This window comes from Pseudophryne corroboree, chromosome 2, assembly GCF_028390025.1.
Source record: "Pseudophryne corroboree isolate aPseCor3 chromosome 2, aPseCor3.hap2, whole genome shotgun sequence".
NCBI classification, from domain to species: domain Eukaryota; kingdom Metazoa; phylum Chordata; class Amphibia; order Anura; family Myobatrachidae; genus Pseudophryne; species Pseudophryne corroboree.
Window position 1 is genome coordinate 805,001,931 of NC_086445.1, and position 21,524 is coordinate 805,023,454.

The 21,524-nt window shown below is 44.7% G+C and overlaps 1 protein-coding gene across 4 annotated transcripts in view; it reads left to right on the plus strand.

The window, feature by feature from the left end:
- KDM6A (lysine demethylase 6A) overlaps positions 1–21,524 on the plus strand; it is a 435,435-nt gene that overhangs the window by 289,765 nt on the left and 124,146 nt on the right. For all 4 annotated transcript variants that reach the window (XR_010241142.1, XM_063955630.1, XM_063955632.1 and 1 more), the window contains one exon: positions 4,755–5,530. Coding sequence is in view for 3 of the 4 variants with exons in the window: in XM_063955630.1 (XP_063811700.1) it covers positions 4,755–5,530 (776 nt within the window). In the remaining variant the exon portion in view is untranslated. The remainder of the gene's footprint in view (positions 1–4,754; positions 5,531–21,524) is intronic.

Below are 21,524 nucleotides of genomic sequence, written 5' to 3' on the forward strand. Positions count from 1 at the left end.
ACGTCTGCTGTTCCTAGGGATGATTCTGGACACGGTTCAGAAAAAGGTTTTTCTCCCGGAGGAAAAAGCCAAGGAGTTATCCGAACTTGTCAGGAACCTCCTAAAACCAGGAAAGGTGTCTGTACATCAATGCACAAGAGTCCTGGGAAAAATGGTGGCTTCTTACGAAGCAATTCCATTCGGCAGATTCCACGCAAGAATTTTCCAGAGGGATCTGTTGGACAAATGGTCAGGGTCGCATCTTCAGATGCACCAGCGGATAACCCTGTCTCCAAGGACAAGGGTATCTCTTCTGTGGTGGTTGCAGAGTGCTCATCTATTGGAGGGCCGCAGATTCGGCATACAGGATTGGATCCTGGTGACCACGGACGCCAGCCTGAGAGGCTGGGGAGCAGTCACACAAGGAAGAAACTTCCAGGGCGTGTGGTCGAGCCTGGAAACGTCTCTTCACATAAACATTCTGGAACTAAGAGCAATCTACAATGCTCTAAGCCAGGCAGAACCTCTGCTTCAAGGAAAACCGGTGTTGATCCAGTCGGACAACATCACAGCAGTCGCCCATGTGAACAGACAGGGCGGCACAAGAAGCAGGAGTGCAATGGCAGAAGCTGCAAGGATTCTTCGCTGGGCAGAGAATCATGTGATAGCACTGTCAGCAGTGTTCATCCCGGGAGTGGACAACTGGGAAGCAGACTTCCTCAGCAGACACGACCTTCACCCGGGAGAGTGGGGTCTTCATCCAGAAGTTTTCCACATGCTGGTAACCCGTTGGGAAAGACCAATGGTGGACATGATGGCGTCTCGCCTCAACAAAAAACTGGACAGGTATTGCGCCAGGTCAAGAGATCCGCAGGCAATAGCTGTGGACGCGCTGGTAACGCCTTGGGTGTACCAGTCGGTGTATGTGTTTCCTCCTCTGCCTCTCATACCAAAAGTATTGAGAATTATACGGCAAAGAGGCGTAAGAACGATACTAGTGGTTCCGGATTGGCCAAGAAGGACTTGGTACCCGGAACTTCAAGAGATGATCACGGAAGATCCGTGGCCTCTACCTCTGAGAAGGGACTTGCTTCAGCAGGGTCCCTGTCTGTTTCAAGACTTACCGCGGCTGCGTTTGACGGCATGGCGGTTGAACGCCGGATCCTAAAGGAAAAAGGCATGCCGGAAGAAGTCATTCCTACTTTGATTAAAGCAAGGAAGGAAGTAACCGCGCAACATTATCACCGCATTTGGCGAAAATATGTTGCGTGGTGCGAGGATCGGAGTGCTCCGACGGAGGAATTTCAACTGGGTCGATTCCTACATTTCCTGCAATCAGGATTGTCTATGGGTCTCAAATTGGGATCTATTAAGGTTCAAATTTCGGCCCTGTCGATTTTCTTCCAGAAAGAATTGGCTTCAGTTCCTGAAGTCCAGACTTTTGTTAAGGGAGTGCTGCATATACAGCCCCCTGTGGTGCCTCCAGTGGCACCGTGGGATCTCAATGTTGTTTTGGACTTTCTCAAATCTCATTGGTTTGAACCACTAAAAACTGTGGATTTGAAATATCTCACATGGAAAGTGACCATGCTACTAGCCCTGGCTTCGGCCAGGAGAGTGTCAGAACTGGCAGCTTTATCTTACAAAAGCCCATATCTGATTTTCCATTCGGACAGGGCAGAACTGCGGACTCGTCCGCATTTTCTCCCTAAGGTGGTGTCAGCATTTCATCTGAACCAGCCTATTGTAGTGCCTGCGGCTACAAGCGACTTGGAGGACTCCAAGTTGTTGGACGTTGTCAGAGCTTTAAAAATATACATTTCAAGGACAGCTGGAGTCAGGAAATCTGACTCACTGTTTATACTATATGCTCCCAACAAGTTGGGCGCTCCTGCGTCTAAGCAGACTATTGCTCGCTGGATTTGTAGTACGATTCAGCTTGCACATTCTGTGGCAGGCCTGCCACAGCCAAAATCGGTAAAAGCCCACTCCACAAGGAAGGTGGGTTCTTCTTGGGCGGCTGCCCGAGGGGTCTCGGCATTACAACTCTGCCGAGCGGCTACGTGGTCGGGGGAGAACACGTTGTAAAATTCTACAAATTTGATACCCTGGCTAAGGAGGACCTGGAGTTCTCTCATTCGGTGCTGCAGAGTCATCCGCACTCTCCCGCCCGTTTGGGAGCTTTGGTATAATCCCCATGGTCCTTTCAGGAACCCCAGCATCCACTAGGACGATAGAGAAAATAAGAATTTACTTACCGATAATTCTATTTCTCGGAGTCCGTAGTGGATGCTGGGCGCCCATCCCAAGTGCGGATTATCTGCAATAATTGTACATAGTTATTGTTACCTAATTCGGGTTATTGTTGTAGGGAGCCATCTTTCAGAGGCTCCTCTGTTATCATACTGTTAACTGGGTTTAGATCACAGGTTGTACGGTGTGATTGGTGTGGCTGGTATGAGTCTTACCCGGGATTCATAAATCCTTCCTTATTGTGTACGCTCGTCCGGGCACAGTATCCTAACTGAGGCTTGGAGGAGGGTCATAGGGGGAGGAGCCAGTACACACCACCTGATCGTAAAGCTTTACTTTTTGTGCCCTGTCTCCTGCGGAGCCGCTATTCCCCATGGTCCTTTCAGGAACCCCAGCATCCACTACGGACTCCGAGAAATAGAATTATCGGTAAGTAAATTCTTATTTTATCATGTATGTGATTTAAAAAGGGGCCAATCATTATTTCCCAATTCACCTGAACTTTTAAGTGCTAGTAAATGTAAGCTCCCTTCTTCAGGCAGATTTTAGCTATTGTAATGTGATGGAATTTTGGTCATATACAGAGAACACATGTTTAGCCTCTGACTACTGGACGTGAGGCATAGCATCCTCTGCTAAGTAACTTTTGACTTTATTTTTATGATTCTATCTGTATACATATTGGTGGGTCCTGTAAGAAGCCGCTCAGAGCCTTAAATGGTATGTTACATTCAGATTGTCAGCATTATGCATATCTGATTTAGGTGTAGGATGCAATAAAGGTAAAATAGTATTGTACACATTTATAGCATGTCAAATGTTGACATTTTAACCATGTCCACGTCTGGAATTTCGACACTTGGTGTACCACACATTATTGACAGATTAAAATGCTTGCACTAAATATTAATTGTACTTGCACTGTCATGTAACTCTAGGGGCGCGATATTCAGTTGTTTTGTGCCCGCGATCTCCCATCTAGAGTGACAGAAGATTGCGGGGCTTAATTCAATTGTTTTTTTTGTTTGTTTTTTTAAAGTGCCATTTGGGTGCCCAAACGGGTCACTTTTTAGCACAGTTCAGCTTGCCACCTCCAGGGTGAGAGCTGAAATGCAGACGCTGACAGCCATCGTGCCCCTACTGAGCTAAAATTAAATAGCTTCGTTTAGGGCGCCATCTATTAGCTGCTGGTTCCGCCCCGAACGCTTTTGCTTTTGGTTAAGTGGCCCTTTAAGAAGTTATAATGTCCAACAGACAATCTTACAGATAGTGAGTGTTAGATAATAATTCATTTGTCTGCTGAAAAAGCAGCAGACAACAATCTGTGTGTTAGATGATGATGATATATAAATATACACTCTTTTTTTTGAGTGCCGTAGAGAAACCTGTCATTTTGTTGTCATGCAAGTACTTGTCACAGTTTGACTAGAATTGAAGGCTGTATGCATCTTAATAGCATAAACGTGCCTTTCTCCCAGCAAATCTAGTTTGTATTAAAGTGCAGTCTTAACAGGTGTTGACTTTTTTTTTTTTTCCCCAGACATTTTTGTGTGATAATTACTGGATGTGTGTTATTTTATTTTTTTGTATTTTCCTGCAGATTATGGCTTCTCTAATCAACCATTCAATTTACTATTTTTCTTTTTATTCTATCTTACAGTAGACACTAGTTGCCGTAGTATTATTGGATTTAGCACTGTATTCACTTTTCGCATATTAAGCAGAGTTTTGTGTTAATGCATATTTAATTACAATTGTTAGGGGGTTTTTTTCTTACTGGTGTGCCATGTGAGTCATACTTGGCCTTCCCTTAAAGGTTTTTCCTTTGCCTACTGCATGTCTACTATGGTCAAAATATTATAAAAATATGATTTTCAGCATGTAATATTTTGTTGTCTCAATAGATTTTTGGACTTGGTATTTGTACTCAAATTAAAATCCCATATTTTATCTGGTTTAAAAGATAATTTTACATATGTCATTGTTTATTGTAGCATTAGGTGGGATAAAGATAATTTAAAAAAATTGTGATTAATGAAAAATGTCTAGTAATGTATGGGTTAAATGACTTATTGATCACCATGGAATCTTATATCTATGTAATGTATATCAGTTAATCGCCACCACTTTCTTCTTCTGGCTGTGTCATCAACCTCTTTAGTATGCTGACACTAAGCAGAAACTCCTAGGTGGTCTATTCCAAAGCTGTCGGTGACCGTCTGATTCAGTACTGCCTGTTCAGACCTGTGGGCACACTGCTCACACAATCCCGCCCTTCTGTACTTCAAATGATGTCTTGCCAATCGGCAAGATTTAGCTTCCTAAGCATCACAGAGCTTGCTTATGATTGGATAGGTTCTGTTTGTGAAAGGGCGCTCAAATGATTGTGTGAGACCAGAGCATGTCTGACAGCTTTGACATAGACTGTCTCTAGTACAGGCAGAAGTTTTTCTAAACCCATAAATCAGCATGTCCTTTTTATTTTGCATTGTTGTAATTTATGCATATCCTATTACTTTTAGGGGCTTCATAAAGGTCAGAATTCACATTTGGCAGGTCCTAATGGTGAACGACCTCTTTCTTCCACTGGGCCTTCCCAGCATCTCCAAGCAGCTGGCACTGGTATACAAAATCAGGTTGGACATCTTACCATGCCTAGCAATTCAGTAACACAGGGGGCTGCTCTCAATCACCTCTCCTCTCACACTGCTACCTCAGGTGGACAACAAGGCATTACTTTAACCAAAGAGAGCAAGCCTTCAGGAAACGGAATAGTGCCTGAGACAAGCAGGCTTTCTGAAGGGACACCTAACAGCACTGCCGGTATAGAGGGACTTCCTAATCATGTCCATCAGGTGACGGCAGATACTGTTCCTAGCCCTAGCCATGGAGATTCAAAGTCACCAGGTTTACTTAGTTCAGACAATCCTCAGCTCTCTGCCTTGTTGATGGGAAAAGCCAATAACAATGTGGGTACTGGAACCTGTGACAAAGTCAACAATATTCATCCAGCTGTTCATACAAAAACTGAGAATTCTGTTGCCTCCTCTCCTTCTTCAGCCATTTCCACAGCAACACCTTCTCCAAAATCTACTGAACAGACTATGACCAACAGTGTTATCAGCCTTAACAGCCCCCACAGTGGACTTGATACAGTCAATGGAGAGGGAAATGAGGACTCACCGAGCCCCATAAAAAAGGACCCTCCTTTAATTAGCCACAAACAGACTCCTAAGACCATACCATCCTTGTCAGTCTCCATATACCCCAGCTCAACAGACGTTTTAAAAGCATGCCGGTAAGTAACACTGTGCACTTCTCTATATAATGTGTTGTCTCGTCATGTGGAAAGCTGTGTGTGGTACAGGCATATGGTTTGGACATTGCCAGTTTGCTTTTTGAAACACCCAATGCACATTTTTTATTTCATTTTTTTTTTTTTCCATCCATTTAAGAAAAGTATATTTCAGGGGAAATTCAATTATCCATGAGATTGAGTGAGTCATAGTTTTTCACCTGTGCAACATTTTTCCTGATCAAAAAATGGAAAATTTTAATTATTTAATTTCAAACCTGTGTGAAAATTTGCAGCTGGAAACTTTTTATTTTAAAGTATTTCAATGTAGACAGGTCAGAATAAAGTACAGGGCATCAGGTACACCACCCCTGAAAACAAATAAAACAAGTCAGATTAGGTTAATAAAGAAAATTGTATTTTCCAAGCTCTTCCCTAAAAATAGAGATGTGGGGCAGATGTAATATATAGGTGACTGTTTATTTGTTGTTGTGTTTTTTTTTTTTTTGTTTTTTTTTTACAGAATGGGTAAATGTGGTTTTGTAATATTTTTTTTATTTTATTTACTTTTTATTTTTTGCATTTCATATTCAAGTAAAGAGTGCTGTATGCCTAATGCTGGGCATACATTTTACATTCTTGGGGTTCCACCTCCCCAGATGATTATACTGTGTATTTGCACGACCGATCTTAATATATTGATCAGTCGGACATGCTGGATGCAATATTTTTGGAGTAGCAAGTTGGCTGAATCTGTATGCACCCGTTGCAGCCAATCAACAGACATTTCCCCTGTTTCTTCACATGGAAGGAATGGGGAAATGTCTCCTCCCCTGTGAAAGATCCCAGATATAATAGCCATATACACTGTGAGAGATCTGTCAGTTTATGGCCACGATATCTGCTAGGTTACAGGCTGTCAGATAAAATGTCTTGTCGATCTTCCAAGCATTATATGTGATTGTTGCTTTTGTTCTTTGTCTGTGCATTGCTGGATGGAATTGTGTGCAAATACTGTCCCTGTAAAAGAGATGATTGGCTCTGGAAGAATGAATAGTAGGTGTCTGTTTAAGCCTACCAAGGTGAAGCTTGATTTGCAGTCTAGTCTTAAAGTAGTACAGGAAGAGGTAAAAATTACATTTGGAATGGGTTAGCCAAATTTTGAAAATTTAAGCTATGAAACAATGTTAAAATACATTTATATGATACAATGTAATAAAGCCCCTGCCGCCTTCATCCTACAGTTCAACTCCATAATTAAGTTTGAAATGCTATTGCCATATATTTCCCTTCCAAAACAACATGCCCACTTCTCTCAACACACGTAGACCCCTTTCAGACATGCATCAAAATCCCGGGTTTATGCACGTGAATGCGCATCAACCATGGAATTTGGCATGTCTGAATGCAAACAGCCCGGTACTATGTCCCTAAGAATGGTCTGAGGTGTAAGGGGGAAATTAATTGCATACCTCCCAACATGACCCTCTCAAAATGTTCTGCTTCTGTACTTTTCTCTTAATTTAGGATTGCTGGCACCTGTTTTGAACAGGTTAATGGATAAGTAAGGTGTTTCTCCACAGGTGATGGCAATCATACATTAAGAGGGAAGTCCAGGAGTAGAGCATTCTGTCCCTGGAGGTGGTCATGTTGGGAGGTATGCAATTGTTTTACCGGGCACCTTAACTAATGGGAGCCCGACGGAGCAATTAAATTGTTACTCTGATCGGGTGCGCATTAGCCACTGGAGACGCATTTCTTCTCACAGCCTACAGAGGTGGCGAGAAGAAATGTGCGGAGGGGATTTGCTAGCAGGTTAATTACCACTAATTAAATTGGTCTACTCCAGTAATTACCCTGCTACTAATTGAATATGCCCCAGAAATACAATGGGGCCGATTCAACTGTTATAGCGTCAGCAATTATATTCTATTGTTTGATTCGCCCAGCGGCTGCGGAGGACACATTTGTTTCTCGGATTCTCTCTGTGAGAGAAAAAAATGTGACACTCTGCACTTTGGGCGTCCAAATGGGAGTTTGAATGCACAAAGCAGGGAGTTTAGACTGGTTTAGGCATTTTAGACCTGGTCTGTTTGGTGCTACATGCGCAGTGTGCATGGGCGCCTAAACATAATTGTGACAAATGTTTGGGTGTCTAAAAAGTCCCGTTTAGATAGGATTTTTAGACGCCAAAAACAATTGAATTGGCCCCAATATAAGTGTAGAGTAGTATAAAACAAAAAAATTATTTTAAAGAAAATAATAAAAGTAAAATCTCCAGGAGACTCATGTATTTAAGATTCCTCGGAAGAGAAAGATTGCAGGTAATCCTGTCTGGTTCTTACTAATATGTGTATTTTGGTGGTAGCAAGAGTGATATTGTCAGAGAATCATACAGTCATGGCCCTGCCCCTAAATGCCAGAAAATTGATTAAACTGGCTGTCCAGTCAAGTTGGTCAAATCTGTTTACTCTGAAAAACTTGTTTGAATGCTTTTGTCTCTTCCACTGTTTGGTAGCAAATTGCTGATTGTCCTTTAATCCAATACTTTACCAGATTTTCATACCAGCCAACTAGTTTGATGAAAGTTGGTCTGGTGTATTGCTAGCTGTGGTTAACTTTACTGATAGGCCAGTTTGTGTTGCTACATTGCACAGTCTGTTTATATCTACATATAAGGAGACTGTTGTTTTGCATAAATGTGCAGAAAAGACATAAGCGCAAATGGCTGCATACCGGGGAAACAATGTAGTTACGTAGTTAGTATGTAGTAAGTATGTGAACCCTTTGGAATTTCCTGGATTTGTGCATAAATTGGTCATAAAATGTGTTCTGATCTTCATAAGTCACAATAATAGACAAACACAGTCTGCTGAAACTAATACCACACAAACAATTATATGTTCTCATGTTTTTATTGAACACTCCATGTAAACATTCCCAGTGCAGGGTGGACAAAGTATGTGAACCCTTGGATTTAATAACTGGTTGACCCTCCTTTGGTAGCAATAACCTCAACCAAACGTTTCCTATAGTTGCATATCAGATCTGCACAACGGTCAGGGGGAATTTTGGACCATTCGTTTTTACAAAAGTTTCAGTTCAGCAATATTCTTGGGTTATCTGATGTTAATCGCTCTCTTGAGGTCAGAACTCTGACTGGGCCACTCCAGAAGGCGTGTTTTCTTCTGTTGAAGTCATTCTGTTGTTGATCTACTTCTGTGCTTTGGGTCGTTGTCCTGTTGCATCACCCATCTTCTGTTGAGCTTCAATTGGTGGACAGATGGCCTTAAATTCTCCTACAAAATGTCTTGATAAACTTGGGAATTCATTTTTCCGTCAATTTATAGCAGTCTGTCCAGGCCCTGAGGCAGCAAAGCAGCCCCAAACCGTGATGCCCACTCCACCATACTTCACAGTTGGGATGAGGTTTTGATGTTGGTGTGCTGTGCCTTTTTTTTCTCCACACAGTGTTGTGTTCCTTCCAAACAACTCAACTTTGGTTTCATCTGTCCACAGAATATTTTGCCAGTAGTGCTGTGGAACATTCAGGTGCTCTTATGCAAACTTCAAACATGCAGCAATCTTTTTTTTGGACAGCAGTGGCTTCCTCCGTGGTATCCTCCCATGAATTCAATCAGTGTTTTACGTATGGTAGATTCATCAACAGAGATGTTAGCATGTGCAAGAGATTTCTGTAAGTCTTTAGTTGACACTCTAGGATTCTTCTTCACCTCTGAGCATTCTGCGCTGTGCTCTTGCAGTCATTTTTACAGGACGCCCACTCCTAGAGAGAGTAGCAACAGTTCTGAACTTTCTCCATTTATAGACAATTTGTCTTACCGTGGACTAATGAACATCAAGGCTTTTAGAGATACTTTTGTAACCCTTTCCAGCTTTATGCAAGTCAACAATTCTTAATAGTAGGTCTTCTGAGAGCTCTTTTCTGCGAGGCATGGTTCACATCAGGCAGTGCTTCTTGAGAATTGCAAAATCAAAACTGGTGTGTGTTTTTTAAAGGGTAGGACAGCTTTAACCAACACCTCCAATCTCATCTCATTGATTAGACTCCAGGTTGGCTGACTCCTGACTCAAATTAGCTCTTGGAGAAGTCATTAGCCTAGGGGTTCACATACCTTGTCCACCCTGCACTGTGAATGTTTACATGGCGTGTTCAATAAAAACATGAGAATATATAATTCTTTGTGTGGTATTCGTTTCAGCAGACCGTGTTTGTCTATTGTTGTGACGGGATCCGGTCTGAAGATCGACAGTGTCTAGGTCGACCACTATAGGTCGACAGTCACTAGGTCGACCGGGTTTGCAGGTCGACGGGTCAAAAGGTCAACGTGAGTTTTTCACATTTTTTTTTCTTTTTTTGAACTTTTTCATACTTAACACTCCACGCGGACTACGATTGGGAATAGTAACCTGAGCGGAGCGAGGCACCTTGCCCGAGGGTACACGGTGCACTAATTGGGCTTCCCGGTCACTGTACGGAGAGAACAAGATCAAAAAAAACATGAAAAACTCATGTCGATCTTTTGACCTGTCGGCCTAGAAACCATTAGATCGACAATGTCTAGGTCGACAGTGGGTTTCTACGTTGACAGGTCAAAAGGTTGACATGAATTTTTCATGTTTCTTTGGTGTCGTTCCCTCCGTACAGTTACCGGGAAGCCTAATTAGTGCACAGTGTCACAGTGCTTTCCTCCGCTCTGCACAGGTTACTATTCCCAGTCGTAGTCCGCGTGGATCGTGAAGTATGAAAAAGTTCAAAAAAAGAAAGAAAATTTGATAAAACTCATGTCGACCTTCAAACCCTGTTGACCTAGTGACTGTCGACCTATAGTGGTCAACCTAAACATTGTCGACCTAGACACTGTCGATCTAATGATCCACACCCTGTTGTGACTTAGATGAAGATCAGAACACATTTTATGACCAATTTATGCACAAATCCAGGAAATTCCACAGGGTTCACATACTTTTTCTTGCAACTGTATATTTCTCTTCAGTTCACTAATATCACATTATGTAAAATATTGTTCAAGTATCTCAGAAAGTCATTTAAGTTCCCTTTATTTAACAATCTAGTCAATCACTAACGTATCCCACTTCTCCCCCAATGTAACCCAAAGCAACTTGATTTGCTTTAGACCATTATGTTGAGTGACAAGTAAATGTGCTACACTTAGTTGACGGAGCTAACTTAACTAATGTGGCCCATGTTGTAATAGGGGAAAAAAATCGGAAACCAGAAGTTGGTTAAATTTGTATTGCCATAAATAGGGTATACATTGTTACATTAATCACCAGTTGCCCACTAATGGCGATTGATGGTTTAAACCATCCCTCTTTCCTTGTTGTCACAGGGTCTGGAATCTAGCAGTACCTCCTATCTCAACAGCTGTGTCTAGGGTAGGTGTTTAAAACATGCAGCCCTTTTAGCTGCTGTGGAACTAAACGTTCCAGCATGCCCTGCTACAGGTTTAGCATGCCCTAATTACAGGCATGTCCAAACTGTGGCCCTCCAGCTGTTGATAAACTACACATCCCAGCATGCCCTGACACAGCTGTAGCATTCTCTGACATCAAAACTGTCAGGGCATTCTGGGATATGTAGTTTCACAACAGCTGGTGGGCCGCAGGTTGGACATGCCTGCCCTAATAGCATAACTGTTAAATGACTGGCATGTGTAGTTTCACTGCAGCTGGAGGGCCACATGTTGAATGGGTATGACAACGTCTATGCTTCAAAGTAGGAAGCAAAATACTGATAGGGCAAAATAAGCCAGATGTTAAGAGGGTGATGATCTTGTTGTGGTGATTCCCACTCCTGCTCTGTTATCATTGGTTTGAATACATTGCTGTGTCCGTCATCTGAAATTCATCAATGGTAGTGAAACATTGGACTACTGCCATAGAGGGAGAAAACATAAACGGGTGGATTGAGAATGAAGTGTCCCGGGAAAATTTTCTGAAAGTGGCCTCACATAGGTGGCACCAAATCGACTGTAGGTGGAGCCAACGTTCCAACTGCAGCCTTACCCTAATCCTACCTGCAACCGAATCCTAACCCCACTCTAACTGCAGCCTTACCCTAGCTTCGACTGTGTATATATGAGTGTTCTCTGCTGCCTTACTCAAGAATAAAGGAGTCACCCTTCTCTTATTTGGAGCACTAGAATATCTGGAGTGACAGGTGCTGAACGCCCTATGGGGTAACTGTAAGAACAGTCGTTATGGGGGGGAAGCGGTATCAGCACACGTTATGGATCATTTATAGCCAGCACAAGTTTTATTTCTGCAAATAAAAGTAGCTATAGTATTTTGAATTACGTTAAAATGTCTAGTGATTTTTATCCCTTTCACTGTAGGTGATTAGTGGGATTCGGCATCCAGTGTTTGTGTATAAGCAGATGACGAGTCCCACTATCTCCCCAAGCCTGGCAACTAGAAAGATAGAGGGGACCCCTCGTTTGAAAGAGGAGAGTCCCTTCTTTCAAAATAGGTGACTTTACAAAAGTTACTGCCTGGGGATTAGTGTGATCACCTTGCAAATGTCAGTACAACTGATGAAAAGTCATGGATTCCAGGGATGATCCAGTATCATCCCCAACCTGGCAGACATAATTTTAGGGTTACCCATGTTTTTAAAAAGTGGTCCTCTCTTTCAAATAATGTCTTCTAGTACAGATGTAGCTCTAAACGCACTCGCAATTAGTTTGTCACATGTAATGTGCACCTGCGTAAATTTGCTCCCACTGCCATAGACAATACATTAATTGCTGGTGCACCGACGCACCTTGATGCGTTAAATTGTTGCTATGCATGTGTGTACATATCGCGGCAATGATGTACACTGCTACATCTGTAGCTATGGTCTATTGATCACCGACAGTATTACCCTATTCTACTGAAAACGTATCTTTTTGTATACATGTGCCAAAGAGCACTACATGCTCTTTTTATGCCCAACTGTGTACTTTTTAAAGAGGCAGTTCCTCTTTTTCAAGTGATAGTGCCACCTAGTAGCTCTTCTCTAGTGATCAGACAATATCAATCTAAACTATGGAAAACATATGTAGGGCGCAGAATTCAATTGTTATATCATACCCGATCTCCCATCTTAAGTTACGTGAGATCACGGGGTGATAGTCAATCTTTTTTAGCGTGGCTATCGCGCCCATAGAGGTTGTGTTTAGCAGCGTAAAGCCGCTAAACCCAACCAAAGTGCTGGGCGTGATCGCGGAAAGTGCCATTTGGGTGCCCAAATGGGTCACACTTAGTTTTTTAGCTCGCTACCCCTGGGAGGTGCAAGCTGAAATGCAGACGCCAGCAGCCATTCACACCCGAACAGAGCTACAATTGAATAGCTCTGTTTGGGCGCCATCTAGTGGCTGCCGACGGGAAAGAATTGAATTCCACCCATACACTCTTGCTCCTGTAATTGAACTTATTCACATGGGGGCATCCACATTTGAAAGAGGGGAGTCTTCGTCTTCAAGTTATATGGTCTCTTAGCAGCTATTGTTTGGTGGTCACCATACAACAACAACCCTTCTCTTCCATAACTGCACAAACACAAATGGGTAAACACTTGTAAATAAATCTCCTCTTTCAAACAATTTGCTACCTCAGTAATAACAATAACTCCAACCGAACACAAAAAAAAATTACACCCACACTTCTCCTCCATATTATATCAAATTATTAAATGTGCCCTAACATTTGGTAGGTTTCCTAGTTTAAAAAATTGAGTGGTCTTCACTTTGCCGGCGATCAGCATACCAGCGCCGGAATCCTGACCGCCGGCATACTGACAGTTTTTCTCCCTCTTGGGGGTCCACCACCAACCCCCTGGAGGGAGAATAGATAGCGTGGCACGCGTAGTGCTCCCGCAAAGGGCTCATTTGCGCTAGCCCAGCTGTCGGTATGCTGGCGGTCAGGATTCCAGTGCTGGTCGCCGGGAGCCCGACAACCTACTACACCCTAAAAAATTATAGGTCTAGATACACATGGTGTACTAAATTTGGGAGGAAAAAAAAAAACAGGAATTCAATTACCTACGGTAAATTACCACAAGTGAAAAAAGGTGGTAGCCTTTGGCTTTAATGTCTGGGGCTATTCAATTTCAGACCCTTTCTCACACACGTCCCTTGTTAACACCCGTTGACTTAATGTGTTATTAGGCATAAACACACAGAATCTGTGAAAAGGTAATTGTTACCAGATGTTTCCCTCTGCTAAGTGCTCACTTCAGGGCTACCACAGCTAATTGAATACTCCCCCAGCCCACCCTCCCCCCAAGTTATTTTCAAGTGTTTCTTTTTTTTGTTTGTTTTCTGTGAAAACCTATACAGTTTGAGTATCCCATATCCAAATATTCCGAAATACAGAATTTTTTGAGTGAGATAGTAAAATCTTGGTTTTCTGATAACTCAATGTACAAAAACTTTGTTTAATACACAGTTATTAAAAATATTGTATTAAATGACCTTCAGTCTGTGTATAAGGTATATATGAAACATAAATGAATTGTGTGAATGTACACACACTTTGTTTAATGCACAAAGTTATTAAAAATATTGGCTAAAATTACCTTTAGGGTGTGTGTATAAGGTGTATATGAAACATAAATGCATTCTGTGCTTAGACTTGGATCCCATCGTCATGATATCTCATTATGGTATGCAGTTATTCCAAAATAAGGAAAAATCCGATATCCAAAATACTTCTGGTCCCAAGCATTTTGGATCAGGGATACTCAACCTGTATGTAGTTTCCTACAATTTGTGAACAGTGCATTGCTACAGCAAGTACCACAATATATTTATTTGGGGGGGAATGATGTTTTGGTTATATTTTCTTCCAGTTTTATTTGATGTATTTGAATAAGTGAAAAGCCTTGGGGCTGGGGAGGATTAATAATGTGTGTGTGTTGGGGATTGGGGGGGGGGGTTGGGTGCCCATCAGAGCAAATCAGTTGTTGCTCTGGTTGGGCACCCATTACTTTTTAAACGGCCATCCAGTCTAATGTCCTGGTTAGCGCACCCAAACTCCCACGTGGGAACCTAAACCATGGACCTTTCGCAAATTCCTTTTCACCGTTGCAGGAGGAAGCGAAAACATTAATGGGTGCCTGAACAGAGAAACAATTGAATTGCTCAGTGTTGCACACTCTAGTGGTAGCCATTGGGGAGGTCAGTTGAGTTGCCCCATGGTGTTTTCTGAAAATACAATGTCTTCCCGGAAAAAAACAAGGTACAGTTTGTGTGGGTACCACGTAAAAAAGTAATCATTGTAGTTGGAATGTGAGGGAGAACAAATGTGAAAAATTTGATCTCCTAGCAGTGAGAGAACTCTCAGCATTGGAGATAAGGTTGTGGTATCTATCGGAGCTATTCAGTTGTTTCTCAGATAGGCGCCCATTAGCTGTGGCAGTCAGCCTTTGAGGTGCAAGAAAAAAAGTGTTAAGTCCGTAGTATGGACACCAATCCAACTGCTTTAGACGGGCTTAGACTGCTTTTAGCTGCTTTAATTGGTACCTGGCCGGAGCAACAATTGAATAGCTCCTATAAACGGCCTGCAGGGGTACAGGAAACAATTGAATCGGCCCCTATGTGTTAATGCCAGATAACAGTAATTTACTGGTCGAGAAAAAATGGCTGTAATTAAATATCATCGGTCATTAAAGCCCAAGGCTACCACATTTTCTCTAACAACCTAGTGGATGCTGGGGACTCCGTAAGGACCATGGGGAATAGACGGGCTCCGCAGGAGACAGGGCACTTTAAGAAAGAATTTGGATACTGGTGTGCTCTGGCTCCTCCCTCTATGTCCCTCCTCAAGACCTCAGTTTGAATCTGTGCCCGGACGAGCTGGGTGCTACTTAGTGAGCTCTCCTGAGCTTGCTATAAGAAAGTATTTTGTTAGGTTTTTTTATTTTCAGAGAGATCTGCTGGCAACAGACTCTCTGCAGCGTGGGACTGAGGGGAGAGAAGCAGCCCTACTCACTGAAGATAGGTCCTGCTTCAAAGGCTACTGGACACCATTAGCTCCAGAGGGATCGTACACGGGATCTCACCCATTGTCGTCCGATCCCGTAGCCGCGCCGCCGTCCCCCTCGCAGAGCCGGAAGACAGAAGCAGGGTGAAACAAGAAGACTTCAAAATCGGCGGCAGAAGACTCCAGTCTTCAAACTGAGGTAGCGCACAGCACTGCAGCTGTGCGCCATTGCTCCCACATTAAACCCACATACTCCGGTCACTGCAGGGCGCAGGGGGGTGCGCCCTGGGCAGCAATTAGGACCTCTTGGCAAAAGTTGGGCATATATACAGTTGGGCACTGTATATATGCATGAGCCCCCGCCATAATTTTACACAGAAACGCGGGACAGAAGCCTGCCGCTGAGGGGGCGGGGCTTCTTCCTCAGCACTCACCAGCGCCATTTTCTCTCCACAGCTCCGCTGAGAGGAAGCTCCCCAGGCTCTCCCCTGCAGATTCACGGTAGAAGAGGGTAAAAAGAGAGGGGGGGCACATAAATTAGGCGCAAAAACATTATATACAGCAGCTGCTGGGTTAACACTAAGTTACTGTGTGATTCCTGGGACATATAGCGCTGGGGTGTGTGCTGGCATACTCTCTCTCTGTCTCTCCAAAAGTCCTTGTGGGGGAACTGTCTTCAAAAAGAGCATCCCCTGTGTGTGTGTGTGTGTGGTGTGTCGGTACGCTTGTGTCGACATGTTTGACGAGGAAGGCTATGTGGAAGCAGAGCTGGAGCAAATGAATGTGGGGTCGCCGCCGACACCTGATTGGATGGATATGTGGAAGGTTTTAAATGATAATGTTAATTCCTTGCATAAAAGGTTGGATAAAGCTGAAACGTTAGGACAGTCGGGGTCTCAGCCCATGCCTGATCCTATGTCGCAGAGGCCGTCAGGGTCTCAGAAGCGCCCACTATCCCAAATTGTTGACACAGATATCAACACGGATTCTGACTCCAGTGTCGATGGCGATGATGCAAAGTTACAGCCTAAATTGGCTAAAGCCATCCGTTATATGATTATAGCAATAAAGGATGTGTTGCACATCACAGAGGAAACCCCAGTCCCTGACAGGAGGGTTCATATGTATGGGGAAAAAAGGCAGGTGGTGACCTTTCCCCTTTCACATGAGCTAAATGAGTTATGTGAAAAGGTATGGGAATCTCCAGATAAAAAATTTCAGATTTCCAAACGGATGCTTATGGCGTATCCCTTCCCGCCAACGGACAGGTTACGCTGGGAATCCTCCCCTAGGGTGGACAAACCTCTCGCACGCTTATCCAAGAGGGTAGCCCTGCCGTCACAGGATACGGCCACCCTAAAAGATGCGGATAGAAAGCAAGAGGGTACCCTGAAGTCCATTTATATACATTCAGGTACCTTACTAAGGCCGGCAATTGCGTCGGCCTGGGTGTGTAGTGCTGTAGCAGCATGGACGGATACCTTATCTGAGGAACTTGATACCTTGGACAAGGATACTATATTAATGACCCTGGGGCATATAAAAGACGCTGTCCTATATATGAGAGATGCTCAAAGAGACATTAGCCTTCTGGGCTCTAGAATAAATGCAATGTCGATTTCTGCCAGAAGGGTCCTGTGGACTCGGCAATGGACAGGCGATGCCGACTCAAAAAGGCACATGGAGGTTTTACCTTACAAGGGTGAGGAGTTGTTTGGGGAGGGTCTCTCGGACCTGGTCTCCACAGCTACGGCTGGAAAGTCAAATTTTTTGCCATATGTTTACCAAATGCAGTCCTTTCGATCACAAAAAGGCAAGAAAGTCCGAGGTGCGTCCTTTCTTGCCAGAGGCAGGGGCAGAGGAAAGAAGCTGCACAACACAGCTAGTTCCCAGGAACAGAAGTCCTCCCCGGCTTCCACTAAATCCACCGCATGACGCTGGGGCGCCACAGGCGGAGCTAGGCCCGGTGGGGGCGCGTCTCCGAAATTTCAGCCACAAGTGGGTTCACTCCCAGGTGGATCCCTGGGCACTAGAGATTGTGTCTCAGGGATACAAGCTGGAATTCGAAGAGATGCCCCCTCACCGATGCCTCAAATCGGCCCTGCCAGCTTCGCCCTTAGAGAGGGAAATAGTGTTAGCTGCAATTCACAAATTGTATCTTCAGCAGGTGGTGGTCAAGGTTCCCCTCCTTCAACAGGGAAAGGGTGATTGTTCGACCATGTTTGTGGTACCGAAACCGGACGGTTCGGTCAGACCCATATTGAATTTAAAATCCCTGAACATATACCTGAAAAGGTTCAAGTTCAAGATGGAATCGCTCAGAGCGGTCATTGCAAGCCTGGAAGGGGGGGATTTTATGGTGTCTCTGGACATAAAGGATGCTTACCTTCATGTCCCCATTTATCCACCTCATCAGGCGTACCTCAGATATGTGGTACAGGATTGTCATTACCAATTCCAGACGTTGCCGTTTGGTCTCTCCACGGCACCCGAGAATATTTACCAAGGTAATGGCGGAAATGATGGTGCTCCTGCGAAAGCAAGGGGTCACAATTATCCCATACTTGGACGATCTCCTTATAAAGGCGAGGTCCAGAGAGCAGTTGCTGATCAGCGTAGCACGCTCTCGGGAAGTGTTACAACAGCACGGTTGGATTCTAAATATTCCAAAGTCGCAGTTGATTCCTACGACTCGTCTGCCCTTCCTGGGAATGATTCTGGACACAGACCAGAAGAGGGTTTATCTCCCGATGGAGAAGGCTCAGGAGCTCATGACACTGGTCAGAGACCTATTAAAACCAAAACAGGTGTCGGTGCATCACTGCACGCGAGTCCTGGGAAAGATGGTGGCATCATACGAGGCCATTCCCTTCGGCAGGTTCCATGCGAGGACCTTTCAATGGGATCTGTTGGACAAGTGGTCCGGAGCACATCTACAGATGCATCGGCTGATCACCGTATCCCCCAGGGCCAGGGTGTCTCCTGTGGTTGCTGCAGTGTGCTCACCTTTTCGAGGGCCGCAGATTCGGCATTCAGGACTGGGTCCTGGTGACCACGGATGCAAGCCTCCGAGGGTGGGGGGCAGTCACACAGGGAAGAAGTTTCCAAGGGCTGTGGTCAAGTCAGGAGACTTGCCTTCACATCAATATCCTGGAACTAAGGGCCATATACAACGCCCTAAGTCAAGCGGAGTCCCTGCTTCGCGACCAATCGGTGCTGATTCAGTCAGACAACAACACCGCAGTGGCTCATGTAAACCGCCAGGGCGGCACAAGGAGCAGGGTGGCGATGGCGGAAGCCACCAGAATTCTTCGCTGGGCGGAGAATCACGTAAGAGCACTGTCAGCAGTGTTCAGTCCGGGAGTGGACAACTGGGGAGCAGACTTCCTCAGCAGGCACGACCTCCACCCGGGAGAGTGGGGACTTCATCAAGAAGTCTTCACGCAGATTGCAAGTCAGTGGGAACTGCCACAGGTGGACATGATGGCATCCCGCCTCAACAAAAAGCTAGAGGTATTGCGCCAGGTCAAGAGACCCTCAGGCGATAGCTGTAGACGCACTAGTGACACCGTGGGTGTTCCAGTCAGTTTATGTATTTCCTCCTCTTCCTCTCATACCCAAGGTGCTGAGAATCATAAGAAAAAGAGGAGTGAGAACAATACTCATTGTTCCGGATTGGCCAAGAAGGACTTGGTATCCAGATCTGCAAGAAATGCTCACAGAGGACCCATGGCCTCTGCCTCGAAGACAGGTCTTGTTGCAACAGGGGCCCTGTCTGTTCCAAGACTTACCGCGGCTGCGTTTGACGGCATGGCGGTTGAACGCCGGATCCTAGCAGAAAAAGGCATTCCGGTTGAGGTTATTCCTACGCTGATAAAGGCTAGGAAGGACGTGACTGCTAAACATTATCAACGTATATGGCGAAAATATGTTGCATGGTGTGAGGCCAGGAATGCCCCTACGGAGGAATTCCAGCTGGGCCGTTTCCTTCACTTCCTACAGTCGGGAGTGACTTTGGGCCTGAAATTGGGTTCCATTAAGGTCCAGATTTCGGCCCTATCCATTTTCTTTCAAAAAGAACTGGCTTCTCTACCTGAAGTTCAGACGTTTGTAAAGGGAGTGCTGCATATTCAGCCCCCTTTTGTGCCTCCAGTGGCACCTTGGGATCTTCACGTGGTGTTGAGTTTCCTGAAGTCTCACTGTTTGAGCCACTCAAAACCATGGAGTTAAAATTTCTCATGTGGAAGGTGGTCATGCTATTAGCCTTGGCTTCAGCTAGGCATGTGTCAGAATTAGCGGCTTTGTCACATAAAAGCCCCTATCTGGTTTTCCATATGGACAGGGCAGAATTGCGGACCCGTCCACAATTTCTGCCAAAAGTGGTGTTATCTTTTCATATGAACCAACCTATTGTGTTGCCTGTGGCTACTCGTGACTTGGAGGATTCCGAGTTACTAGATGTGGTTAGGGCTTTGAAGGTTTATGTAGCCAGAACGGCTAGAGTCAGGAAAACGGAGTCGCTGTTTATCCTGTATGCATCCAACAAGCTGGGTGCTCCTGCTTCAAAGCAAACTATGGCTCGCTGGATCTGTAACACGATTCAGCAGGCTCATTCAGCGGCTGGATTGCCGCTTCCAAAATCCGTAAAAGCCCACTCCACAAGGAAGGTGGGCTCTTCTTGGGCGGCTGCCCGAGGGGTCTCGGCATTACAGCTTTGCCGAGCAGCTACTTGGTCAGGTTCGAACACTTTTGCAAAGTTTTACAAGTTTGGAACCCTGGCTGAGGAGGACCTTGTGTTTGCTCATTCGGTGCTGCAGAGTCATCCGCACTCTCCCGCCCGTTTGGGAGCTTTGGTATAATCCCCATGGTCCTTACGGAGTCCCAGCATCCTCAAGGACGTTAGAGAAAATAAGATTTTACTTACCGGTAAATCTATTTCTCGTAGTCCGTAGTGGATGCTGGGCGCCCGTCCCAAGTGCGGACTACTTCTGCAATACTTGTATATAGTCATTGCTTAAATAAGGGTTATGTTGTGGTTGCATCAGGGTTGATCTGATGCTCCGTTTGTTGTTCATACTGTTAACTGGGTAAGTTTATTACAAGTTATACGGTGTGATTGGTGTGACTGGTATGAGACTTGCCCTGGATTCCAAAATCCTTTCCTTGTACTGTCAGCTCTTCCGGGCACAGTTTCTCTAACTGAGGTCTGGAGGAGGGACATAGAGGGAGGAGCCAGAGCACACCAGTATCCAAATTCTTTCTTAAAGTGCCCTGTCTCCTGCGGAGCCCGTCTATTCCCCATGGTCCTGACGGAGTCCCAGCATCCACTACGGACTACGAGAAATAGATTTACCGGTAAGTAAAATCTTATTTTTCCACAGCCTGTAAATAACCGTGTCTAATTGAATTTCCCCTTAAGAATGTGTGTGTATAATTAGTAAAATATGGGTAAAAACATGTGAAACTCCCTTCGGCTAGTTCTAAAACCCCTTTCCCATCAATACAACACCTCAACATAAATACTAGGGTGACCAATCCTGGGCCATTTTTTTTTATCCCGGGTATCGGGATTGAAAAATGGTAAATCCCGGGATTAACTTTCTCTTGTCCTCCCCACCCGCCCTGCACCGCACACATAACTCACCATACTATGGGGGTGGTTGGGAAACTTCCATCGGGCTCGGCGGCGGACAGCTTTCCTTCAGGTTCGGCGTTGGGCGGCTGACTGCACAGCGTGACCTCTGACAACGTCACGCTGCGCAGGGGGAGGAGGGAAACAGACAGTGCTCAATGCTGCCCGGCATTAAAAACTCAAAGGGTCGCCTGATCCTGCAATACCCGGGATTGGAGCTTCCAATCCCGGGATTGAATCCTGGGCGATTTTTGGCCTAAATCTTGGTACCCGGTGGCCGAACCCGAACCCGATCCCAGGATTGGCCACCCTAATACATACCCATTTTTATTTATTTTTTTGAGCGGGCAAATG